The 27,911-nt window shown below is 39.0% G+C and overlaps 1 protein-coding gene across 1 annotated transcript; it reads right to left on the bottom strand.

The window, feature by feature from the left end:
* On the bottom strand, nt 1-26,429 carry ATP1B3 (ATPase Na+/K+ transporting subunit beta 3). The gene is made up of 7 exons (XM_075098829.1): nt 26,138-26,429; nt 18,056-18,184; nt 13,364-13,471; nt 11,600-11,787; nt 11,296-11,346; nt 5,584-5,670; nt 1-2,280 (listed from the first exon to the last, which is right to left on the bottom strand). The coding sequence occupies exons 1-7, from the start codon at nt 26,244-26,246 to the stop codon at nt 2,110-2,112; spliced, it is 843 nt and encodes a 280-aa protein (XP_074954930.1). The 5' UTR covers nt 26,247-26,429; the 3' UTR covers nt 1-2,109.
* Between the last annotated feature and the right edge of the window lie 1,482 nt (nt 26,430-27,911).

Genomic DNA, 27,911 nt, shown 5'->3' with positions numbered 1-27,911 from the left:
TATGGAGAACAGGAGTTTATTGAGTTCTACCTGTCTGAAAAGTGCTGGTGAAGAGTTGCCATTTCATGCTTTGTCTATATAGATAAGTCAAGAGAAATTGTTGCAAAAATCATCTAATTCGAAAACCAAGTGTTTCTTCAGAACTTCTTACCATTCCTAAGTGAACATAAATGTGAAAATTTTTTAACATTAAGCTAGTCCTTTTCATTTTCAGATGCAACATCTACACTTCAAGTTCCCTCACAGCTATTAAAATACTTTCAGGCAGTATTAATATACAGAAAAGCAATTTGTAATATCGTCAAGAACTCAGGTATCCCAGCTCTAAAAGTGCATGATTTAAAACATTAGTAATGAAATATTTTGAAAGAACATTCTTACTCAGTATTAATGCATGCTATTATTACAAAAGTACCCATTGTATATTGTAGAAACAACAATTTTTTCTTTTGTAGACAACAAAAAAGCATGCTGAATGGTATCAGATCAGTAAAAATCTATTATTAATGAGGTTCAAGACACTGTTCAAGTCCCACTAAGAGCAGCTTCCTCCAACTGCGCACCAGAGTAAGCCTCCATAGGTATTAAAAAAAAATTTGCACTAATGTGGCTTAGACTGGCCTCAAACATTTTCAAAGCAGGGCATTAAGACTGGATCTTGAATTTTAGTAATCATTAATTTAATTTGTTTAAATATTAAAAATCTGTATAAGAATTATGCATAAAAGCATGTTAAGTAACAAATTTAGGCCTAACTAGCAGAACATACAGGTATTTACACAAAAACTGATTTGCTGTGGTCTTTAATATTGAGATGACATCAGAATATGGACCATGTGCTCAAAAAAAACAGGACCAAAACCAGACAAAAACCCTGGGGAAGAGTAATACAAGTCCCATGCCAGCACAACTACAGAAGTTATAACCCAATATAATGCATCAACTCGGTTTAATGCGAGCAGCAGTCACAAACCAGTCTATTTGTAGTAATTTTAGCAACTAGATTAATAAAAATATTTAAGTTAAACTGCAAGTAATCCACTCCAAGTCAACAGGATATTTCTATAAACACCAATTTTTTAAACAGATGAGGAAATACCCAGAAAACCCAAGATGAAAGAGCAGATGCAGACATGAAGCATGTTAAAATGATGCAATGAAACAGTACATAAATTAAACAGGAATGTTTAATCAAGACAATCCTTTTTGTTTTTTTTAAACAGAAGTTCTTCCGGAAATTTTTTAATTGGAAAATGAAAGCCTATTCCCACAACAGTGAGGCCTTTTCTTTCAAGCAGCTCTGTTGCACAACTTCCCCAGACCCTAAACAATTTAAACTGCTGTATATTGATATTTCTGAACTAAAAAGTTTTAAAATATTGTATAGATTTTATTTGTGCTCCACATATTGCAAGCAATTAACAACACAAAGATTCAGTTCCTCAGCTAGAATACCAAACTCTATACCAGGAATTACATGTACACAATACTTGCACAGTGACAAGCACACTAAAGTACTAGTTGAGCACTTACTTTCAGAAATCCATACCAACTCTTAAAATCCATTTCAATTCTCCCATGCCACCCAGTCTACAATTTAAGGCATCTCCACACAGCCATCCATCCACCCACCCACTCCCATACACATAATTTACGTTGAGGGTGTTTACTCTTACAAAAAAAAAAAAATCACAATGGCAATCAGGTACCATTTATTATTTATCCCTATAACTGTGTCAGCTTGAGATATGACAGTTAAACCAGTGTTAAATCAGTACAATATTTACATAGCACAGCACATTAAGCTTGAGACACTCACTTGGGGGATAAAACCACATTTTAGAACAGGACAAAGGTCACCAGCTATTTACAGGTCCCTATGACATAACTATAGTCTGTACACTGTTCCAACGGGGCAGGCAAAAGCAGGATAGGCATTTATTTTTAGGGATTTTAAACACACGGTTTGGAAGCATATTATTATGCTACCCTGAACGCCATAAACCACCTTAACATTCTCCAAGGTGGTCTCATATGCTAGAATGGCATGTCCAGCTGATACAAAACAGACAACACAATGTTTACTTTGCGGAGAGTTTTTTACTCCTGCTATTCAGTCATCCGAAGTTTGAATGCAATTCGTCCCAGAAACTTGTCACGGTCATCTTCATTTTTTAAATTAGGTGAGCCCCGGATCTTACACTCAATTGCTATTTCTTCTTTGGTACTGTTGGAGTTAATTGCTAGTTGAACAGCCACTAGAGGCTGTAAATAGTGAGCCTATTAAACAGAAAGACGGGGGAAATACTTGAGATACCAGAGTAAGTTAGCATATAAATTAACATTTAATCCATCAGAACAGTTCAGAAAAAAGTTAATTAAGAACCCAACTTTTCAAAGCACGGTCTGACTCAGGTAGTGCTTCCTCCACACCCCCCACACCCCCCCCCCCCAAGTTAGTCAGTCAGGTCTACATTCTTCATACTATTTCTTTAACTAATACATTCACCTAATTTAAGTAACAGATAATATCTTCAAGAGGCATATGACTTTACCCCTTTCTATTGTATTGGGTCCAATTTTCCCAGAAACCTCTGCTTGAAACAGCCTCTGAAGTGACAGTCATCTTTCCTATTCATTCCATTGTCTCTTCTGTTTGGTTTGGGTTTTGGTGGGTTTTTTTTGGGTTTGTTTGCTTGTTTGTTTTTTTTTTCTTTTTAATCTGCTGTAGAACACAGCTTTTCTAGCACAGTTTTAAGTGGTTTTTTGCCACAAGCATGATTCAACAAATACTAGTGAACTAACTTCCCTTCCACTCTATCCCATTTACTTGTTCAGCAACAGTCCGTTCTAAAATGTGCTCTCTATTTGATAGCTTTACAGAGAAGCCTTTCTTTGAACATTCTGACAGTATCCTGGGTCAATCATATTTGGTGGAACAATTGTAATTCTTGACCCCACCCCCTATAATAAAAATTAAAATTTAAGAATGAATGCAGAAATTTTTTTGTCAACCCAGTATTATTTCTTAAGTCCAATTCAATTAGGACAACTTGAATTCTCTTGTGAAGTACCTATGAATTAAATATTTATTATACACTGTTAAAGCAGCATTTCATCCAATGTTGATAAGTTATTTCCATAATTTATTTATATTTTTAGGTCAATACTGCTGACTGCTGATTAAGCAAATTTATTTTCCTGATAATAATTCCTATAAGGCAGTGGACTAAATGTGACACTACAGTATTGTACAAGTATATACCTTAAAATTTAATTGAACAAAATTTTGTGTTCAGTTTTTCTTCATTATCTTAAGAAACTCCTTAATATATTTCTGTTATTATTAGGCTATCTTCCTTATTCCTCTACCAAAGAAAACACTACAGAATACTCAAATTCTCATTTACAAAGAATGATGGCACTAAAGCTGATGTGCCAAAATCTTTAACGTGAAGTACTAGTAAGTAGATTGAAATAAATTTCCCTGTGGGAAGGGGGAAATGCAGCTAGGCAAGGCACCCTGAAAACTCTCTGGCTGTAAGGGTGGTATCATACTTCAAGTACTAACTGGGTTTTCTAAAAATCAGAAATAAATTCCTGTGTTTCCTCAGAGAAGTCTTCTCATTGCCAGGATTTTTCAAATAGGTACACAAATTTCAATAATATTTTGAAGCCAGATGATACCAGAATGGACTTTTACTCAACATAAAATTTGGTGGGAGGGGAGAAGAGAATCAGCACTCTCATTAAGTAATACCAATCATCTACAAAAAGTAACATTCCCTCAGGTCAGGGAGTTGGACTCAGTGTGCTGAGCAGCAAAAGGCAAATAACCATTCTGGACCATGAAACTGTAGATATCAGTATTTTTATGGCTCCCACCTTAGCGTAAGGGCAGCAAGATTAGTTAGATCCTCTTAACTCATTTACAGAATAAAGTAATTCAACAATTAGATGCTGATACAATACAAAAATTCTGTTCTATAGCCAAGAAATCAATCCAGCCTCTTGAGACCTAGTCAAACACCTCCACTTCTCACAACTCTTCTTACTTCCTCTTCTTCTCGTAACATTAGTATATTGTGAAAAAATTGAGCCTCACATAAGCAAGAATCCCTCAAACTATAGCCCCTACTGCACATGACAAAATGAACATGAAAGGGCATTGAACCAAAAACTAAAAAAAAGCCCTAAAAGTAAATAAATTAAAATAGAAAAATTAATTTTAAAAAAGTAAAGCTTCTTCTTAATCACCTAAATCAAGTAAGGATTATCATTGAGTTCTGCCTGACTTCATTACTCTCCTTTCATAGTAATTCCTTTTCCGTCAGTACAGCAGCAAGACAGGAATTCTGTCAGGAAAGCTCTTCATCCCACCTTTGGTACAAACTACCTCCTGACACCTCAAGGCCTACTGATGCTGTATTTTGGATTTCCTAGGGAAGCAGTATTCTCTTTCCCTATTTTACCATTCCAAGGAGGGGACAGAGTACGTACCTACTCTGCCTGTTGAAAGCACAGGTTAAGAGTCTTTCTCTAACCTTTTAAGTCTAAGAAAATGGATGATTTACCAATTCAAAAAGTCTGGCAACAAAACGGAGACCATAGAACTACCCATAAGTAACATGAAAGCAAACGTTGAAGAAAAACTCCTTCCTCGTTAGGAAAAGCCATGTGAGGATTAAAAAAAGGTTATGAACTGCTCCAAGTATGTACTGGGAAAATAACTGATCAAAATAATTTAGTACAAAAATCACTTCGGGGAAATTACAAACAACCACTGCGGTATATCATGGATCTAACAGATTCATGTTTAAAAAGTACTTTTATCTTAAATGGTGAACAGTTTATTAGGATGTTTATTAGACTAAATAACCTGGTCAGTAAGAGGCAATATATTTGATAGAAAGTATGTATTTTCTGTATGTAGTTAACACAAGTTGATGCAAGAAAAGGAAAACACAACTAAATTGAAGTTTGAAAAGGAACTTGGAGTTTTAACTCTACATATTCTGTGTCCGTAAAGTAGTGAGCTTTGGCATTTTTTAAAATGTAAGTGTTCTTCAATTAGATAAATAAAATTTATGTCAGAACACAATGAGCATAGATGAAGCAAGCAAAGAAAAACAAAAATAGGAAAATTTTTAAAAATCTGCTACCTTGAAGCGCTTCTTCATAAAACAGAGCATTAAATTATAAATTTAATAGCCTATACATAAACCAGAGGGATTAACTATTAGAAACTGTATTGTTATCTGAAGAACTAGTTTAATTTTCCTGCCTTTCCCTACATTCAAAAAGATTCCAACAGATATCAGTGACCAAAAAGCAGCAGATGCCCTTAACACTGCTAGTATACAGCTTCTTCTTAAGGAAATAAACTGGGCATTATCCTAATGTCTGCTAAAGTGCATCTCTAATCTCATCAAGCACTGTGAATTTTCTGCAGCATTTCTAATATTCCTTAGGAGTACCTCATTACAAAGTTCAAACTTCAGAATTAATCTGATATTAGTAATTGTAAATGTAAACAGAAACAAAACATTTACAAAATTAAGACCATCATTAAGGCATACTTACATGCAAGCTTTTCCCATAGTATGGAAAGTACATTAAGTCAATCAAGCCTTCAGGAGGAAAATAATTTATCTCAACCATGCCTTCTTCCTGTGATTGGAGATAGCAATGAAATTAGAAGTTAACATCTGCTTGCATAAAAATGAATACAAAATTAGAATTATAACCTATATAATGATATATCATTATAATAATAAAGTGCAAGATCCCTAAAAGAGAGGCAACTAAGCTACAAACTCTTAGAATAGCTTCCAAAATAGATTTTTTGCAAGCAGTTACATGCTGCACACATCTGCTACAGCAAGGATTACTGACAGTAGTATTTAAATTAGTAATCAAGTCAAGACAGCTTGCCTTCATGTTTCCCTTATTAGTCAAAGAAAAGGGGAATGGGGAAGAGGATATTCATTGCAATGAATAATTTAACAATCACCAAAACAACCCCATATATAAGCTAAAACCCCAAGTATCCACAAGCAAGTCAGTATATTTTGGTGAAGCAAGAGCACATCCATATTTAAACTGAAGTTAAAGATTAATTTCCATTTAAAGCCAGATGTTTAAGCCTCTCAAATTTGGGACAATACAACCCTTCACAAAGAACTATACCCCTTCCCTGCAACAGTGTACTACTCCTCACATTTGTTCAGCTAGCCTTGGAATACTACTTGGAAGTAAAAGGAAACCCAGGTTTAAAATGGTGATGTTACTAGAGTTTCTGTGTGTCATTGCCACCTTAGAGGACCAATATATGTATGCAGGCCTTCTCACTAGACTTTCCCCTATAATCCCAAATCTTGTAATAAGCAGCTACCTACAAAGTTGCTGCCTAATTTTTGACTAAGGAGTCACCCAATCTGTAAGATACACAAAAAATCCCGTTTATATGATTGAGCTGTCCCAGACCCAGGCTACCAGCATAACAATACACAGATACATATCCCTATATAAAATATTTCTCAGGATTGTGTACCTGGTAGAATGTCAAACTACTGCAAGTTCAAACCACTAGGAAATGTCTACATCTAACATGACTTTGTATAATAAGGTAAACATGATATGGGGATATGATAAGGGAAATGCCACTAAAACAACCCCCCCAAAATGCTAAATGTATCTTCAAACATCACTGCTTGTTCAGTGTAATTCACAGGTTCAAAGTGCATTAGTAGCTTTCATTGTTTCTTCTTTACTACCATATACAACAGCTGCAGTTTTAAAAAGATACACTACAAAGTTCAGGAAACAACTGCAGTAATAGAACTAAGCAAAAGAGGAGCACAAAGACCAAAAAATAGCAAAGAATAAACCACAGCTCAAGAATACCTTCTCCTCAGCTCCTCAAAAGAACATACAGTGTGTTGTTTAGGATATGGCCACATTCTTTTTCCTTTGCAACCTAAATTATTGCAATTCTTCCATATACGTTTACTAAATATTTTGGACCTGGAGCTAGCAAATTTAATTACTAAGTCGACATGTTGCTTTTTACCATTAGTCTTTATTTTATTTAAAGCTCATCCAGCTGAACACACTCATTTTTCAAATATATTTCTGAAATAATGGTTAAAAAAAATCAGAATACAGAATAACATAAGGAAGATAAATAGAAGTAGAACTTTCTGGAGCAGCTAAACACACGGCATGCATGCAGTCCTAAACATAATATGCATCAGGCTATTAATGCAATAGCAGAGAGGTTCTAGGACATGCAACTGCTGTGGTGTTTTCTTTAATAATGAATTAATCCTAATTAATATCCCTACACAATTTAAGAAAAAACCCAACACCTGAACAAGCCACATTTGCTGAAAAGCTTCAAGAATCAGTCCATTAGCGAGCGTCGCTTTTTCGGCTTACCATTTATAATTTCCACAAAGAGTTGCAGGCAGTCAGCAAATCTAAAAATCACACCGCTTAGCTGGACAGATAGACCCAGTAAGTGAGGTGGAAGTCTTTATTAAGACTGTGTCTTAGAAAGAATAATTTTGCAGGTGTTAAAATAATGTACAAAGACCGAAGGAAAGAACTTGGGCAAGAGTGGTCTAATCATTTCAGAAGAAGAAATGGTATCATTGCAGAAGATGAAGAGCAGTATCCATTAGTAGAAACTGTAAAACATCTAAGATTTCTGTCACAAAAAGCCAGGTAACTCAGATGCTGAGTATGTTGACAATAGCAAGGTACATAGTGTCCTTCATACAGCCATTCTTCATTCATGTAAACTAGAAAGCGATACCTAAATAAAGTCAAGATGGTCACTAAATAGCAGAAATATTTTGGAATTAAGGCTATTTTTCTTTTCTGTAGTTAAAAAAATACCATGCACTAAATCTACTAGTTTTCAGTAAAGGTAGTTTTAACTTGAAAGAATACTGCTGCAAGATGTTCCAGTGCACATGAAACTGCGCACCCCCAGCCCTAAATGAAAGGCCTAAAATGCTGATCTTCAAACTTCTTGGAAACACAATCCTTTTCAGCTTGTTCCTCTTTGTGGAGATCCTCAAGAATAGAGCAGCTCAGTTCCTCCAGGGTGCAGTAGGCAGAACCATTTATAATCAGTGCCTGACTCTGCAAACACTCACTTCCCTAACCTACAGAAATTACAGGAGAATGCTTGAAGAACATAAATTTCAAAGTGAAAAACTTCAGTGACATTTCATGTGGCAAAGACTGGCAGCATGTACAGAGAGAAGCCATTAATCTTATTTTGTATTGTGAGAGACTTGTCGTCTTAATCAAAAATTTTTTTTCCCCCATTTAAAAGTCAGACTGTGTTAAGTCCAGGCCGACACTTCTCCAAATTGTTCTCAATATATATAAAACTAACTATAGAGAACAAGAGATGTTTAAAAACAGAGATGAAGGGGAAAGCAAAATTAGTAAACAGCAAATCTACAGGTTAAAAAAACCCCTGCTCTATAATGAGGAGAATAAAACAGCAGGAATTCTGCTTTGCTCAATTAAATCACCTTTTAAGCAAAATCCATCTTTGTCACTCAGATGTTAAAGATTTCTGACATAAATTTTAAAATTACTAGTAAGTTGCACTTGTGCTGTGAACTGCACAGATATGCTCATATATTCTATGATGCTAATATCCACTGGAGGGGGGTTATTTTCATAAATGCATGTCACCTAGATTGAATTTGGCAGTAAACCCTGAATTATTTTAATGCACATTTGCTGACAGCCACACAGAAGGGGGAAGAAAAGAAAAAAAAACACACACAAAAAACCCACACCACCCCAAACCACCACAACAGAAGACATCAGTTACTTCAAGACCAGGTAAACACTCTGAATAAGGGAAGCAATAGAGAAGTACAAATTACGAGGCAGTATTTAGGGAACATTCAAACACACTGGCAGATGCAATGTGGTTATAAATTCCCCTGCAAAATCCACAAAAGCCTACTGGGTGTCCTTCACCCTTCCAGTGTGCGCACAAGGGTGTCACAATTCACATCCTTGCATCAGCAAGACCCAGAAGAGGCACAAGATATTATTTCCAGGTAAGCATTCACCTTATCCACTGCAGATGAGTAAGCAACCATTACACAGCACTCATATCCTAAAGAGTCAAAGAAATAAAAACGGAATTGGAAACAAGGCCTCATAAGCTGATGTGAAAAACAGAGTAATCCTTTAAGTTTCAGGTAAGAGCTTCAATAGGCAAAGAGCATAACAGAAAGCAGAAGGTCTGTAAAAATAAAGCATAGACGGAAGGAGAAAAATGAAGCAGTTGATGATGATGCTTTGTTGTCTAGAGAGAAGGATGAGCTGTAGCCAGTACTAAAAGTTTCCTAAGCAGGTAAATCATGATGAGCTCGGGTGAGAACAGGCTAATCAAAGATAAAAGATACATTCAAATTGCCAAAGCCTGACAAGCATTTTCCCTGCAAGTCACTAATGAACTAATAAGATAAATAATCTTACGATTTAAAAACACCACACTTGTGTATATCAGAGAAATTCTAACCGGATATGGTAAAAATCAGTACGTTGTACTTAAAGAAAGAGGATGCAAGAATATACATACCATAACATACAGTATTGTTTATTTGTAAAGTATCTCAAAGGGTAAAAAAAATAGCAAAAACCACCACCATCATCAACCAAGTTGTTATCAAACTCATTCTTTTGCTAGTGAAATCGTCTATGAGGATAAAGAAAAGCATAATCTGTGACTTGTTTAGTATAGCTTTTACCACTGTCTCATAGAGCATCCATGAAGAAAGCTGAAGAAATACAATCATCATAAAATAGGATTACCATCGTATTTTATAAATCACTTGAACAATGGTTTTCAGCACATCACAAGGCATTTCAGGTGGAAATTAAGATGACAGTCCTGGACCCTATTCAGTGTTTTCAACAAGGACTTGTGAGAGGTAAAGGGAAGTCCATTAATTGATGGCACCAACCCGTAAGTAGTTCAAAACACTTCAGAGAACTCGATCCCATTGAAATGATCATGAAAGATTTGGGGGGGGGGGGGGCTGGGGGGCCCAGCAAAAATAGCAACATGAAATTCAAAGCACAGAACTCCAAGAAATCACATATACAAATACAGATTGGGAAATAACCAAAAGATAGATCTAAGTAGTGAAATGATTAAAATAAAGACCTAATATATGACCAACAACAAATTCAGCCAAGAGACATTATTACTTCCAATGTGATGACAGAGGGGAAAATTCTGTCATTAGCAATACCTCAGCTAGAGGCAAACTTCTGTCCAGTTTGGGATACTGCATTACAAAAAACTATAAACTAGAGAAGTCAAAGAAGAAAGAGTGGTAGTAAAAGTAGAAGGTGCTTAACTGCTTTATTCTAAAGAAACAAGTACTTCATCCAACAGAACAGCATTTTTTAAGAATGGACACAAATAAATCTGTCTTAAATAAGAAAAGGAATCACCTTTACTTGTAACACTGTCATGGGGAGATCAAAACTTTCAAAGGCTCACAAAAATCAAGTATCAAAATTTATGCCTACCACAGGTACCTAAGTGTAAGCGTTCCTGCCTTCATCCATTTGTCTCAATTTCCCAGCCTACATTTTTATCAGTAACCTCAAGCTAAAAGCTGTGACTCCATCCCTTGTTCAAGCTACTAACTTACCAAGGCTTTCACTGCTGCCAAAGCAGTCTAGGAAATGTATGCAGAAGTCAAAGTAATTATTGTTGCCATCAAACATTCTGTGTAAATCCATTGGTACACAACAAATATGCATAATTAGCTGTTGTTATTGGAAGTAGTTTATACTTGATTTGAAGGCAACTTTAACTTGAACAGTAACATTAGTTTCCACACTGTGTCTTACCCATCATTTATAAAATTGTCTAAGGTGCACTTGCAGCATGGAGAAAAAATAAAAATATAAGTTATGAAATGGGAAAACAAAATACAACTCACAATAAATAAATGACCACAAATAACATGTATGCATTTTCTTCAACTCTAAAGCAAGCCAAGTATTTCAAATACATCTAAAGATGAAAGAACAAAAAAGTATTTTTATAAGTATGCTGAAGAAATTAAAGACACTAAAACTAAACTAGACATACAGTATGATGAAAACAAGAAAAAAGTACAAAGTCTAACAAGAAAGGGAGTGAAATAAAAGCTCTGACACTGTATACTACTTCACTTTTCACCCTAATCACAAGGAAAATTAACTACACGCTTATTTCTTACATTCAGAACTGACCTTAGATGTACACTGTATATGTGGTTCTCCTTCAGGCTTTAATCCAATTATCTAAAGGAGAAAAAGTTAAAATATTTAGACTTTCTTGTACTAATACTTGTAAGTATTATAATTCTCAAAATACTGGCTTTATCTCTGAAATACATGAATTGCTAGGCATTTCACTAAATTACACTATTCCAGAAACGCAAATATCCTAAGAAACAAACTGAACATGCATTTCAGTCCTTTTCTACAGTCATTTTTCTTACAGTGGTAGTTTGGAGCACTTATCCTAAGAATTAAAAAATAAGTAGGCACTTACTCTGTTCATTTTCACAAGCACACAGGGAGTTCCTTTAGAGTAGCCAAAGGTCTTGTCTTCCTTTCCAGAACATTGTCCAAGCTCAGAGAGGTTAAATCGACAAGCCTTTTTAACAGCAACATCATTCTGATCAAAAATCCTTCCTGCTGTACAGTTTATGTTTTGGGATTGCTTTGAATCATCATATGCTATGAAACAGAAACAGCTTGTAAATCAATGGTATAAAGCATACAAGTAGCCAAAAACTGCAGAAGCCTACCTAAACATCTCATTTATAGCTGTTACTTTTCTCAAAGGACAATTTTCAGAGCACATCATCTCTTACATCCACCTTAACACATGCTTTTTCAAAACCTATCAAGAAATGGCACTGTAGTTGAATGAAATAGAGTATTACAAAAGAAAATGTTGTCCTGCTTTTCAAATCATAACAATAATCAGCACTTCACTAATTTCTGTGCATAAACTAATTATAAGCTAATTATCTATTCTAAGCTAATAATATATTAAAATATAATCAATCACGTTTTACCTGGAAACTAAACCAGTTTTACCATTGCACATGGTTTTTTTATAAAACACACAGGAAAACTTCAAGTATTTCAATGACTAATATTAAATTGCCTCCACATTTACATGAGGTAGTATAACTGATGTTATACTAACATCCCAAGTTGTTTCTCACTTTCTTGTGTTTCACAAGTACACAGATCCCATTGTCACAAACACTCGTCTCCTCACATTGAACACATTTTGTGGGTCTGTTCTCCTCCCTTACACCCTGTCCCCAGCTAAGCATAAACAAAGTACAACGGAAAACGGTAAGTTCATCCCCAGTGCAAAAGTCCAAAACCCACTGAACTGGAAGAGAGGCACGTAATCATGAAATGCAGCATTCCTCCCAGGAACCCTTGAGAGAAGAGACCTTGAAAGAAAAACCTACTCATAGAAGCTTTTAGTAGGCACCAAAACTACAAATCCATATAGAGTCAAGTATAGCTTGTGTAGCTAACAAAGCAACTCATGCTCACAGGTGAGATTTTACAGCAACTCCTCAATTCTGACATACAACTTTTGAAGGGCTAAACTTACTAATATTTTAAATTGATTTCTGTATTTCTAGATAAAGCATGCATACAGGCACATATAAAAAATAACGTATGACTTAAACTAGTGATTTTCCCATCCTTCAGTCTTGTCTTGTGTTACCTTTTCTCCATGTTCTAAATACAATGTTTTAATATTTCTGCCCCTAAATAATGTGTATCAGGGTGAAAATGAGAAAATTGCAGTTACTTTAATCTTTGTGTGCCTCGTTTGTTAAACAGGCAAACACTCAAGTTCTTAGGACTAAAGGATTCTCACTCAGTTACCAGGCCATCCAGATGAAGACTGATCAGTTAAGTCTTGATAAACTTTGCCTCCAAATACATGACCTATGTAATTTTACATTCAATTCTTTTGGCATACGTAATTTCTGCATCTTGTGGTATTTAAACAACCATGTCACCAAAACTCTGGAATAGGACCCAAAACTCTCCATTATGCACTCCACTATTGCTCATGCTCAGGCTCCCTGTCCAATACAGGTGTTGATGCTTACCTTTTCCTATGAAGTATATACTTTAATAACACATGTCTAGAGTAAGCCTGAACTTGCATCAGTTTTCATTAGCAATTGGTAAGTACAAGCAAAAAAGGAAACTAATACACTCCACATTAAGACTCCTGAATTACTCGGGCAATTGTAACTAACTTACTTACATTCAAGAAATTTTCTAAGTGTAGAAACATATTCTGCATATGACTGGGCATCACTCTTGTTAAAGTAAAATTCCAATGCAGTGTCTGGCTTTGGTGAAATCATAAGTCCTTAAAAAGAAAAAGTGCAAGTAAATAACTGAACAACTTCTCTTCCCTACACCACTCTAACCTACTCAAAAATCATATCCATAAATTGGAAAATACCTATCTGTAGAGAAACATCGTTACCCCTATATTCCACAGTACTGGAAGGTAGTTCTGTTTGAAGGTTTTATCAAAATCAACATTACATTAATTAATATTTAAATTCAATCCAACATATAACTGCAATTCGCAAACCAAACCCAACTGATTAGGAATAGCAAAATCAGCAACTCAATCACATTCAAAGAATTTTACTGATTCACACCCACTTTCCGTATTCAGCAAATTAAACTTAAAAAAAAAAAATCACAATACCCAAAACCACACCCAGAAAGCCTTCAGTTAAAGCTATGCTTCAAAACTTTAGGCAATATAGAGTGAAGCTGATTGTGTTAATCTCATAGAAACCCACAAGAAACAATGGATTTTTAAAAACTTTATAACGCATAAAGATGGCTTGAATGATTTCTCAATCAAAACAGACAAGCCAAGTTAGCTGTTAGTCCTTTCCTCCTCCTTAAACAGGAAGTTTAGACACCATCTGTTTCATGGAGAATACAAGAAGCTTTATCAAACCACTGCACACATGTCACTTGAAGGGGTACCCCTTAGTCAGGCTGCGGTAACTATGATCACTCTTGAGCTGCCTCCCAGGCTGCTAACTCTCCGCACACAGCAGCAGTCAGGGTTCCCCCGGCTGCTGCAGCGGGGCCTACGGCTGGCTTCATTCAGATGCTGGCTGCGGGTACTGGAACAGGAGCGATCTACAGCCAGGGAGCCAGGACCGGCAGGAGAAACAAGGACACAGATTACCGAAGGCTGAAGTCCAGCTTTGCGTTGAAGGATGAAAAAGGCAGACACTGACAACGAGTTTGGGCCCTTCATAGAGGTGACCTGTCCTTCTTCCCAGGATACGGGTAAAGAAAGGTACAGAGTTAAATCTTAGGGATTTTTTTTGTAGCAGGTGAAAGCAAAAGGCACACTATCTGCTAATATATACAGCCCTGCACCATCAGGAGTTGTCACTAACATGGATACCTAATGCTACTATCATTCATCACAGCTTCAGTAGCAGATGAAATAGTACTACATCACCAGATATGGCAGAAGAGATTAAATCTGTTCAGAAAAGGGTGTATGATTGATTACTTTATTCACACTACCTTAATGTAACTCTTTACTTAATATAAATAATTAGAACGGATAAAAGCGCTGTAGTTGTGATGAACAGATGAGTGTCCATGCATCTGTCTCTTCAAATATAGCTCAGAACCGACATTGCACTTCCACAAAAGAGAAAAACAAACCCAAAGCAAACAACCCAACCTATTGTTTTTTAGATTAGTTTTCTTCTAAGTTAGAATATTAAAACGGTATGACATCAAATTTGGCACACAGGAAGAAGCTGCAACTATAGCAGCAGCTAATTTTATCAGCTTAGGATGCCACGTAGTTTCCTATCCTCTGGCAAAACCAATTAAAACTAGATTCCCAAATGAATAAAATTTAAGGCAGAAAACAAAATTCATCTCCCCAAATTAAAAAATAAAAATAAAATCAGGCCTTCTTTATACAAAACAAACATTTAGAAGATAATCTAAGTCTAATCTTAGCAGATAGACTACACTGGGAAGAAAGTCAGATAAATTGTCTTTATGTTGGATTCTTAATACATTACCATAGTTAATCAGTCACAGTGAGCTTTTGGAAAGCATACAGAAAGTGCAATGAAGCAGCCCAGATCTATTAAGGATTCACTTATAGAAATGACCAAGCTTCTCATCCAAAAGCAGGAATTACTGGCAGTACACTGAACTGGGAAATAATAAAGGTATATACTAGAAACTTACTAGAAACATCTTTCAGATTCTAAAAAAACCCAGATATAATTTAATGCTTGTTCACTCTACCTTTTTTGTAGGATTTCACATAAATCATAAATTCTGCTTTCTGCATTAGCAGCAGTTAATTATTTCCAGGCAAGCGACAACTAAATGCCTTAATGACTGACAGTCCATCTAAAACTATAAATACCATTTTTGACTGCAAATTAGTTTGCAGCATTACAGTCATCTTCTGGCCTCCACACTGAACTGGGATTCAACAAAATACAAGATAATTAGTAACAGGGCTGAGAAGTCGCTGAAGGGGTTTTACACACTAAGGGGTTTTGGGGGAGAAGAGACTGTTATCTATAGAATTATATTGTAAATGAAGGACTTAGATGCTGTTTTTCAAAGCAAATATGACAAAGTAACTAAACTAGTCATCAATGAATGAAACAATAATTTGAAGAGATGTATTGCTTCAGGGGAGCTTCAGAAACATCCTAAGAGAAAGGGACTGCTCCAATTCCAATGGATCACAGTCTGCCTAGAGGCTACAGCGTAAATTCTACAGAAGCAGCTATTTGAATGACTGATGCATAGACTGTGAGAGATAGAGGATTTGGGCTCTTCCAGAGGAACAGAATTAGCAGCCTCAATTTAGCATCACATCTGGGATTGTAACAAAGATGACATTATCCTACAATTCCAAGCGGGATTTAAAAGAAAGGTTTTTAAATCATCTGGATTTGATTGATTTATATCCCAGTGTAAATGCAAGTCAAATACCAATTATAAAATAAATCAACTGTGAGATTTCCGAGTATGTTTAACACAAGAATAAAACCTTTGACCTACGCCATCCAGGTTTTGTGTGTAGAATTTTTTTTACAATTTAAAGTTTTACAGCCAGGAACATGACATGTTTCACTGAAAGTGAAAAATGAAAGAGTTAAAGAGAAACATTAAAACAGAAATAAGCAACTTTACTAATACATAACAGTTAGTCACAACATAATTAATTAAAAAGTCAGACATGTTATAGGAATTCTTACATTAAAAACTGATTGCGGCATACGCACTTTTTAAAACAAACATCCTTTATGACTTATTTCAAAAAAAGGAAAATTAATACCCTGAACTGCAAGAGGTACGAGAGGAAAAAATGTTACTCAAGTCCACTATTAAGTCACAGCTCCATCCACTTCCAAGGTTCTAACTACCACAAAGGAAATGGGGAGAAATGGTCAACTAAGCCACCTGCTTTGGATTTTTTTGCCTTTTTTCCCCCTTTCTTCTTTTAACTAAGCAGGTCATTATTATTATTATTATTTCCAGCACTTAGCCCATTCTTATCTTAAAAAAAACAGCACAAAAACTCAAGAATCCCTTATAAGAAGAGGACACTTTTTAGAGAAGGCCTGAACACTACATCAAAATAAATTCTGTTCAGAATCCAGAGACATTTATCATATTGGCCCAGTTGCAACTTGCTCACACAAAGATTACTCTCTCATCTTAAGTGTTGATGCAGCTGCAAGATGCTGATTAATTTTAAGAGTTTGTACTTCAAAAAAGGGAAAAGTATTTTAAAAAATAATGCCATCTAACTTCCACCAAAATATTAATAATGCATAGCCATTTAGTTTTGTTGGGTTTTAAAATTAAATTTGGTCCCTAAGCCTAGTTATTATAAAATTTGAGATCTTATCAAATTTTCAGATGGCCCAATCATTTAAGTTGCATATGCAATTCAAATACTTACACATTCTCCAGAAACAGTAACTAGAAAACGTTAATCTATTTGGTGTAGTTAAAGTACACAGAAGCATCTTTTAAATCTTTCAGGGTGATAATCCTTAATTTTTTTCCAATATGCAGATACACCAAAATAGAGCCTATAATGATAGAATTTTGTGATATATTTAAACCAATAGTTAGAAAAATTAAAAAGTAAAAAAAGAAGGAAAGAAATAAAGACAACCACCTTATTATTTTTATTTCTGCAGGTTTTTTTTTTTTAATCTGTCACACACAGCTCCTTAAACCAGCCACCAGTGGAACTGGGTGGGCATGTATACAAAGCAAGCAGTACTTCCAGGAAGCAAGACACCACTTTTAGTGGCAGCTGCATGTTACGTGCTTTGTCATAAAACAGGACCCTCTCTCTTCAGTGGATCCCTACAGAATAGGTCAGCAGCCCCTGGAATCCACAGACATTCCATGTCAGTTGAAAGCTACCTAATACTGTAACAAAAACCCTGGAAATGCCTTCATATCATAGTCCTTATCCACTCTTGACAGATCACCCCCATAGTACAGCCTTCCTGTACTCTCTTCAAATACTAATCACAGGTTGCTTTCCATCTGATCCAAGAGAACTAGTTTATAGCATCTTTAAAGCAATTTGTTTAAATGATAATCCAACTCCTGCAACAGCATGTTGTGTGGATGTGCAGGTAAAATTGTGGTCTACATACAAGACAAATTCAACTAAAAAGAACTTAGAGAAAAAACAGCAGAAGTTAGCACATACACACAAAAAGGTACTGACCAAATTTGTGCTATAAACATAAACTTGCCTCACACCAAGTTTTACCTTCGAAACCTGTAACTGAATAATAATCACAGTTTCTCATAGGCAGTTCATATGACAAACTCTCAAATGAAACTTATCTGTTAAACCGGACAGAGGTTTATGAAAAAATAAATGAACTGTTACCTGGACTAGAAATCCGGTCACGGTATTTTGGTATATCACTGCTCAGTGTCTGAAGCATAACCCACATTGTGAATGTGAAGAGTGCTGCTAGGAAGCCATAAAATACCAGATAGAATAGTAAGATCAAACCTGTAAAGAAAAAGCTAAAATTACTATTTTTGTTTCAGCTAATTCTATTACCTATTTTGAAAATCAAAATGGGAAATTAGCAATACAGTGTTTGGTTTTGGTTCCAACCCCCCAGTCCCTTGCCACTCCTAATTATAGTTATAAATCTATATGCCTCTAGCACATGTACATATTGCACAGTGCAGAATAATGGGTACAAAAATATTTTCTTCATACTTTCTGGCTCTTAAAATTTACAGGACATTTTGGCATCGCTATTTTTAAGAGAGAAGCATTAAAAACCATTCTTTGGGCTACACAGGAAAGCTGGCAAAGATGAGTAAGCAGTCCATTAGAAAAAAGAAATAGTTTCACTTGTTTAAGGGAATTATAGTTCCCTATCTGGAAAGGAGAGGATTGTAGGGAAGACAAAAGAACTGGGTGAAAAGATAAAATTATTACACTGGATCCAGGGGAGGTAGGAAGCCATTGGTGCTTGAGTAACATAGTTGATAGTTGAGAGAATTCCAAACAGAGCGTTCATTCACATGTACGTTCTGGTACACAAGACTTGTCAAGGTGAAAATGTTTTCTGCTGTGTATTTTTGAAAACAAACCAAGCCTTCTATTCAGACTTATCAAAAGCCTTTGCCTAACATATCTACCTGCTTTACCATTCTGCCTCAGGGACCGGGCAACCTTCGTGGAATTGACCAATTACACAGATGTTACTGGCTTCAACTTGGCAGTTGCATAAGGAAGGGCTCCTCAAAACCTGAGGAAACAGCTTATTAGGATGCTGCACCTCTCCATCACTTTGCTGCAACAAATCCCTAAGTGAGAATACTACTTGGGAAAACGGCTTGAAAACTTACCGTGATTAAGTGGATTTACCCCCCCGCCCCTTTTCATTACGCATGCACAGACGTGCACTGTGGGTACACAGATCAGTTGTTTACTGAGAAGACAAGGTAACAGGCCAAAGTTAGTCTTACTTTAGAGATGATAGGGACTCAGATGAGCTGCAGAGATTTTCTAAGACTTTCTGTTCTTAGATAACCCTCATTTAAAAGCCTTTATTATTTTAGTTACTAAGTTTTCAAACAAGGTTTTGTATTTTTGCATTATTTCTTTTTTGACCCTGATGAACCCGTGTTAGTGTATCTCATTAAAGCAAAAAAAAAAAAAAAGCAGCACACTGTTTGCCTTCGTTTGTTCTCAGAAGTTCTGAGAATACATATTGATGATTATGATTAGATTACCTTTTAAAATTTATGTTTACCTGCAGATAGTTCCCAACTAAAGATGAAACATATATACTATATGGATGGAAGACTTATTAAAATACATTTAAGATTCAACAGAAATTGTTTTGTTCGCTAAGTATACAATACTAACCTAAAAAAAGAATGTGTGATTCTGTTTTAAGACTGAACACTTCACACTTAAGGACATATGCACAGACATTGCCAAGAAGGATGAGAGCTATACAAGTATTCAGATGCTTGCACAGGGAGCAAACTTCAGCCACCTTGAGCCATCTTCAAAGTCTTTCTAATTCAACACCATAACCGATGATGCAAATTCCATTTTTATAAAATATTCTAGCTATAAGGCTGCTACCAGGAAGCCAAAGAGAAATAATTCAGGTCAAGAAAAGCACATCAAAACTGTTATGCAACATTCTATCACTGACACTTGATTATATGACAGAGTAAGTGGCCATAGAAAAGGAAAAGTCTAAAGCAAAAATGACTGTACCCCAACAAGGTGCACTGTCCACTGGAAGATGACAGAAGGCAGCCTAACTCTTAAGTAAAAGTAAGTAAAGTTACTTACCAATCTGCAATAACCTGAAAGCAATCTGCTTTTTAAAACACATTTAGGAACCACTGACATGCAAGATACAACGCAGTGATTAGAAGTAACAAAGTACGCAAACACAAGGAAAAGCTTACTCCATAATGAACAAGACAGCTAGACATCTATTATAAACTATTTCTAAGGCTATTGAGAAGCTATTTAGAAGTTGAAGAGAGTATATAAAAACAAATAGTAGAAATCCTAATCAACAAAAGCTGTTGCAGAAGCTGCATCTGTATTTGGCACACCAGCAATCTGCTTTACCTACAAGCTTACAGCTGCTTTAACTGGATCCAAAACACAACAATGATCTCCTGATTAATACCCAAGGTATTCTGGGTATCACAAAAAACAAACAAAAAAGCTCCCTTACAAAACCTTTGGTCCGCTCTCATTTTGATCCCTACAAGTTAATAAATTATTGAATACACTTTCATCAAGCTATCAAAAAAGCGCACTTTCAATCAAGTGACCACGACATTCATCAATCAGTTCCAATGAAACAGAAAAAAAGTTTCACATTTAAGACAAGAACACCTTCTGTGGCAAAAGCAAGAAAGTCAGGGAAATCTTTTTGATTGAGCTATTTCAGAATACATCTGTATTTTAATTTCCAAAAGATGACGCCTAACCTCACCAGGTAAAAAACAAATTTAAAAAAATCCCTGCACACTTCTTTATTACTGACAGGTGTAACAGCACCACAGTGGTGCACTTCTAAGCAGACGTGGCCCTAAGCACAGTACTGCTTTGGGCCAATACTACCATATCTGCAACACTGGCCTTGGACCTCATTTTGAAGCACCCTGAAGAGCTGATCTAAGCCTGCTGAAGCTCTCTTCCTTTGCTCCCTCTGTCGAGGCGAGGATGCCCACCCACCTATGGGCAGTCCCTGGGGGGCCCTCATGCCCACAGGGGGTGTGCCAATACCAGGGAAAACAAGAGGGACCCCAATGTCTAAAACACAGTGATCAACTCCATGGTGGAGACTGCAGTGTGAACAGGCCCTTACGGAGTCCTTGCCCCTCCTGGCACAAGCATACCCACTGGGAGCTGCAGCAGTAACAACGTTAGGAAGACTTTCCATTCATAGCACTGAAACTCCACTAACCTCCCCCAGTCCAGCAAATCATGTGTGCGCGCACATACAGAGACATTTTTAATCTTGATTTTAATATAGCTTGTAAAGGCACTGCAGAACACTGACCACTGAACTGCCCCATTTATACTACTATGCCACATTATAAAGAGGGAAAAAACAAACACCGAAACACTCCTCTGCAGCTTCCAACAGCCCCAAACTGAATAAGTGGCTCTTTGTGAGCTCATTAGCATTAATTATCCTAAGCTAATCACAGTGAACAAGCCATAACCTGTCAAGAAGCTCTGCCAAAATAACTTCACAGAACACTGGATTTCTTGTCAGGAAACAAGATGTACCCAAGTAACAGTAGAAAGATATCCTCCACATTTACTCCAAGGAAAGTACAGCTACCACAGCTCACATGCAACTCAACTCAATTGTCGCAGAACATCTCGCTACATCAAACCCTTCGAGTCTCTCACAGTCTTTGACACTAGAACTATCACACAAGGAAAACTGTCAAAACCAAAATTCTGCCCTACAGTTTACCTAGTTAGGGTTTTTTTTGGGGTGGGGTTTGGTTTGGGGTTTTTTTTGGCTTTGTCCAGGGCATCACAGTACCCAAATTCCTTCATATCCTAACCACATGGATAAGCAAGAGTCAAATGTGGAGAATTACTATTTCTGAACCAACATGTTGGTGCCATCATTAGCTGGAGTCCATTTGCAGGGATCAAACACTTTTCCATTATGAAAACTAGAACTTCTGACTCTGGTGAAAGCAAGGTTTCCATGAGGCGTACAAGCTTTCCAAACTTTACATGGCAAAGGTGATAAAAAAGCATGTCAGTCTGGCATAAACCCAATTGGCAGATCTACCTGTATGTCATACATAGGTAGGTATATACAGGTAGCAGTATAAACACTCTCACAACAGACGTGGAAGCAACTATGCAACATTACCTGCAACAATGAAAATGAACTGCTGTCTTTATGGTTTGTTGGATTCCATGCCACACCGTTGCTGTCACCTGCATGATCATTCTTCAGTGTCTTTAACTACTGAGATTTAAATACCTAAGCAATGTTACTAGTGACCACCACCAATGCCAGCAACACCAAGGACTTTTGGTCCACCTGCCGATGGATTTCCTTGTCTTAAACTAACATAACTATACATATTAGATAGGCACTAATCATGTTTCAACTTTACTCCCTGGACACATGAGAATCACTGTTTTCCAATTTTGGGGGATGGGGATAGGTAGAAGAAGAAAGAGGAAAGGAAGGCTCCAGGAAGAAATGAAACCTCCGTCTTGTGTTACAGTCTATTTCACAACAAGCCAGGGCTCCACATATAACATGGCTAAACGCTTCAGGAAACAACAGAAATTGTCAAGTGCAACACTTGCAAAGAACAACAAAAGTCAGTGCTTAATGCCATGATTAAGCATGTACAACACAAAAAACCCCAAACCCCCAAAACACACTCACTGCACCACAGAGCTTACTAATACCTGCAACAAGAGAAGGCAAGCCTTCTTCAGAGCACTCTGCATCATGGAAAATAAAACATTCTAACTGATTTCTCAAATATTCATTTCTTACCATAGGCAATATCATGGAAAAGTTTAGTAAGATTTTGACTGCAGTCACATTCCTGGCTATGCAGGAGTTTTTACAGGAACTGTCCATCTGCCACAATCCAAAAAAAGTGCACTGTGTCTCTCTCCAATTCACAACTTGGGTGTGTAAGCACTTCTACTGCAGTGGCAGGCGGTGATGCCAGAATGTTTAACATTAGACTACCTGTGAAGAAAGCTAAATCGCAACAAAACCATGCTCAAAACACTGATGAAGAACACAGAATAATGAAGTCCGAGAAGTAGTTAAAACTTTGACAGTGCTGTATGTCCCAGCAAGAAGTCAGTGAAGACTAAACAGAAGCAAAACTGAATCTTTTGTTATGGTGACTGAAAAGACTGCATATCCATTGACATGGTGGAAAGCTTTCTGAAAAATAAGGTGTTGGTGGTATTTTTCTGTAACCTTGAGTAAAAAGAGTTTACTGTCTGTATTGTAAGACTGTGCACACTACACTGTGTGTAGTGAGCATCCCATTACAGTACTTTCATTATGATCTCACTCTGTTCTTGCTATTATTCTAGGCAGGCACAGCACCTTCGCACTGCAGGCAAAGCCAGATGCTAATCTTCCTTTTACTTACAGTAAGGCCCCACATGGCACTCTTCCAGGTTCTCCTTTCTTTGCCCTACCTGATTACAGCCTGTGTGGAACCCCAGGACCAACTGCCCTTCCCATCACCTCTGCAAGGACTATTAGCACCCCTTATGCCTTGTTGCTGAGAACACCACCAACTCATCAACAGGGTTTTTTTCCCCAGTATTTTCTGTCTCTTTAATACAACAAATGATTATGCCAGATAACTAAAATTGTAAGGGTTTTGATGGGGTGGTTTTGGTTTTTTTTGTTAGAGTTGGATACTGGTTTGTGAAAGATTCAAGCAGAATTATCCCTCAAGTCTGCAAAAAGTAAAGTAAAAATCTCTCATTTTTTACAGCAAGAGGAGGCTTAGTACAGGGTTTTTGCCAAGCTGTAAAAGGTGACTCTTTACCAAACTCTAAAAGGCAACATACCTCTGTTACATGACAAATGAGTGCAGGAGCTGCTTGTGTTTGATCTTTTTACAAATCCTGGTGTGGAAGTGGCAGATAAAGATGAGTACTCCAATGCCATAGCACTCAGATTCACAAAGAATGGCTGCCTTGCAGTTACAATTTACATAAGCCCCCAGGACTGCCTGAGACTAAGGCAAAACATGTGCAGACTGTGAAAAATTATTTAACAGTTTCTCTACTGCTTCTGTCTTATTTCTGTGAGGAAGCTGTCTTGAGACAAGAGAAATATGCATGGAAGAACCAGAGCCAACTGAATTCTTATTATGCTGCCCCTGGAGACACCATAGCCGAGTGGACTGGCAACCAGAACTCTCTTCTATGTCCCCACCTTTCAGAGGGGAGGCCGGCAACAGAACAGGAACTATAGTCAATGAGACTGCTCTAAGCTCACACCAGTACAGCAAGGGCAGAAGCGACACCAAAACCCAACAGAGCCACTCAATTAGTGCTCTGCAATTAAAAATAAGAACCAAACAGAAAGCCACACACCACCCCCCAAAACAGTCAAAGACTATAATTTACTTTATATAATTATATAGGCACAAAACACCAGGACAAATAAATATTGGCAAAAAAGCCCACCGACAATTTGTAGTGCTGCTGAACAGTCACCTCTTAATGTCCAGGCTAAGGAAAAGGTATCTTGCACTAACCACATACCAATCACCTAAACCACTTAAGAAAACTTAGTAATGAAGTGAAATTACTCAAAGTGCTATCTAAGCCTATATGTACTTCCTCAACATGGAAAAACATCTTTTATCAAGGGAGCTGGTCACAAAAACTCAATTACCAAGTAATATAAATTTCAAGTGTTATCTATTGGCCTTGGACTAGCACAGACTAGAAACCTTGTGACTTATCCTACTAGATAGGTTTAAACAGAATGTTGTTTCAACAAATTTTTTTTTTTTTTGTAAAGAAGTTACAACCTATTTCTAATGTGCCCACGGCATTTGTGCTCCTCAGATTCACGACACAGACTTCTGCAATCCATACACCCATTCATCCAGCCCACGCACTTCAGGAAACCTGCCTGTACAGAAAGATCACTAGACAACAGCATAGTGGAAATTTCCTCTCCTTTGCTATTCAACTGGCAGAGTAGCTCGCAAGCTCTTATTTCCATCTGAATGGAGGAGAACTCATGTCAGCGCTAGGGCCCTCTCTTGATAGACAGGAGACATTGGCACGGCAAAGAAAGCACACCCCATGTACAGTCTGCTTAGGGCTCCTCCTCACTATTTCAACATTAGTATTCATTGAGATTGTGTCAAGGCCAAGGATGTATTGGCCCGTTCCTTTACACCACGCTGAGATTCTTGTTGGTTTTGTAAGCACAGCTATTAAATATCCCGACTACATCCAAGTTTTGGGAGGAGACGCAGCATTTTCTGAAGTCAGTAAAGATGTCCCATGAGGACTGAAGAAACATCCTAATATTAAGCATTTATACAACTGCTTAATGTGAGAAAACATACTCAGAAAATCCAAATATTTTTATTGGAAGCTACGAGATTATGATAACACACTTTCCAGCTCAGAGGAAAGCTATGGGAAGACTACCTGAAAGTAGGAAAACAAACGTTGCCTTCACAAGCTTTACTAGAGAACCTTAATTTAAAAAGCGTCGTTTAAGGAAAATAAGAGGCCCAGAAGCCCTACGCTGGAACAAATTTAGCACAATCACGCGCAACGATCGTTCTTTTGCAGACTACCGGGAATCCGGGCTCGTAAACTTTTGGGGTCTAGGGGTATTTCCCCCTCCCCCCCCCCCGATCCGCAGCTAACGCCTCGCAGCGCGAGGGCAATTCGCGCTCATTCATTCTCGGTTTCCTGTGATGGGGGGTCGGGGGGGCGGTACGGGCCGCGGCTGCGCTGACCCACCCGCGGCAGGCTTCCGTCAGCCGGGGGAGCCCCGCATCTCGGCGGCGGAGTGCGGCCGCAGCCGCACCGGGCGGCCCCCCCGTCCCCCCGCACACCCGGCGGGGGAGGAGCCTGCGGGCCCCGTTTGCTGCATTTACGTACTGAGGCGGGAGGAGGAGGAGAGTGAGTCAGCTCGGGGCGCGCTCCCAGAAACTCCTCTTCCTCCCCCGACCCCCACCTGCTCCGGGAGGTGCTTCTTCCCCCCCCCCCCCATATCCATCCCCCCTCACCGCCACTGTCACGGCTGGAGCTATTTTTAGGCCGGCGGGCGGCGGCGGTTGCAACGGTTACCGGGGCGCGTGCGCCGCGGCCTCGCGGGCCGCCTCACCTGCCCGCCGCATCCCGGGGGGGCTCCCGCTGCCGCGCTCCCGCGCTCCCCCTCCTGCCCCTCGCTGCCCTTACCCCAGCTTTTCGCCGTGCGCCCCAGGAACTCGCCACTGTTGGGGTTGTAGACGAACTGCCGCCACTCGGCCATGCTCTGGCGGAAGGGCTTCTTCGTTTCCTTGGACATGGCGAGGGGAAGAAGCGGCGGCGGAGCCTCCTAGGCAGAGAAAGCCGCAGCGAGCGCCTGCTCCCAACAGCTAAGTAACGGCCGCCGCGGCGCCCGGCGGGAGAGCGGGCGGGGGCGAGTCACGCAGAGACCGGCCCTCCCTCCTTGCCGCCGCGGCCAGGCGGGACCGGGCCCGCCCCGCCCCGCCACCGCCACCGCCGGCCAATCCCCGCCCGCCGCGCCACTGCCCCCTGGCGGCCAGCTGCGGAGCCCCTGCAACGCGGGGGCGCGCGGGCACACGGCCCTGCCTGGCGCCTGCGATCGGGGCCGCGCGGGGCGTGCAGGCACCCGGGCGCCCCACTCCCCGCTGCCGCGTGGGGACGGGACGGGACACATACACACACAGTGCAGGTGGGGGGGGCGGCTCCGGCGCTTCGGCGGCTGCTCCGAGGTGCTTCGGGCCGGCCGCGCGCGGCCACAGCCGGACATCACCATCTCTAGAGGGAGAGAGACGCTGCCGCGGTGATCGCGCCCTAAATGGCACCTGCCCCCCCCCAACCCCCGCGCCGCCTTCCCCCGGCCCGGCTGCGGCCCGCTGCGCCGGGGGTCCCTTCTGAGCCGCCCGCGGGCCGCGCGTGGGGAGCTCCCCGCGCGGCGCCCTCGGGGCAGCCCGTAACTGCTGATTTAACCCCTCCGAGCCCTGCCCGCGATCGGTCCGTGACACCGCTGTGTTTTGCCAAGCACCGAACGGCTGCCTGACCGCGTGGGAGTGCCCGCGCGGGGCCTGCAGGGGCTGCCACTGAGCACGGCGGTATGAACAGCCGAAGAGGGAACGGTGAACAAGTGTAATTCCTATCTCGGAACTTCCTTTACTTGTGCCACCATCCAGAAATACTTGGTAAAAGAACACATATGTGTAAAAATGCTATAGAAGGGGTACTGATAATACGACTCAAACGATTCAAAGTAAGAATAGCACAAAAATCATTCTCTCAGCTCACAGCCGAGGAACAGGCGCCGTTTCCTCTCTGGCGTGGAACAAGAGCTTACCCCCTTAAGCCCCCCCTTTCCCCGTTACTAACCAGAGCAGTGCCAGCCACTGCACACCACCGGCCCATCACCCAGACAGGTGGGTCAGCTCTGACGTATTCTCCCTCATCTATTGCTCAGACAAGTAAAGAATGGACTGTTAATCAAGGACTTCGCAAAACTCAAGTGTAGCAGGAGAGCTACTACATCAGGGCGGTTCTTAAAATACTCAGTCAGTAAGCCAGAGATCAAACCTGGGTGAAAAAGCTAAGACAGCCTACATCTTGAAAATTTAAGAGCAATGATGTAAGAGACGTCCTAAACAAGAGGAATTAAGTATTTATCAGCATGGTTAGTTTAAATCTTTACGATGGTTGCAGTATTATTCATGCCAGAAAGCAGTAAATGTGAAGCCTAAAATAGAATAAACCTATTTGCCTCCTGAATGTCTGATTCCAGTAGTCTCTTCTGTTACAGCACATCATCTAAATCATTCTATTTGCCCTAAAACAACGGCAGAAAATAACATATTGCTCACTACTTACTCTGTCACACTGATCAGCTAACATATTCCATTTCAGGCCAAAAATAAGCCATTTCCATTTCTTTTTTCTTCTAAATGTCACCAAGCAAAAGACTGAATGTCATTCCAGTCTA

The sequence above is a fragment of the Phalacrocorax aristotelis genome, chromosome 7 (genome assembly GCF_949628215.1).
Source record: "Phalacrocorax aristotelis chromosome 7, bGulAri2.1, whole genome shotgun sequence".
NCBI classification, from domain to species: domain Eukaryota; kingdom Metazoa; phylum Chordata; class Aves; order Suliformes; family Phalacrocoracidae; genus Phalacrocorax; species Phalacrocorax aristotelis.
This window is presented reverse-complemented; position numbering and strand designations above follow the sequence as displayed.

Bases quoted from the DNA above. Each gene is read 5' to 3' on its own strand.
- ATP1B3 (XM_075098829.1), bottom strand. From the start codon at position 26,246: ATGTCCAAGGAAACGAAGAAGCCCTTCCGCCAGAGCATGGCCGAGTGG. The intron at 13,472-18,055 runs GTAACAGTTCAT...TTTCTTTTTAAG, and splicing joins TGACCGGATTTCTAGTCCAG to GACTTATGATTTCACCAAAG. The intron at 2,281-5,583 runs GTAAGTATGCCT...TCTGTTTAATAG, and splicing joins ACTATGGGAAAAGCTTGCAT to GCTCACTATTTACAGCCTCT.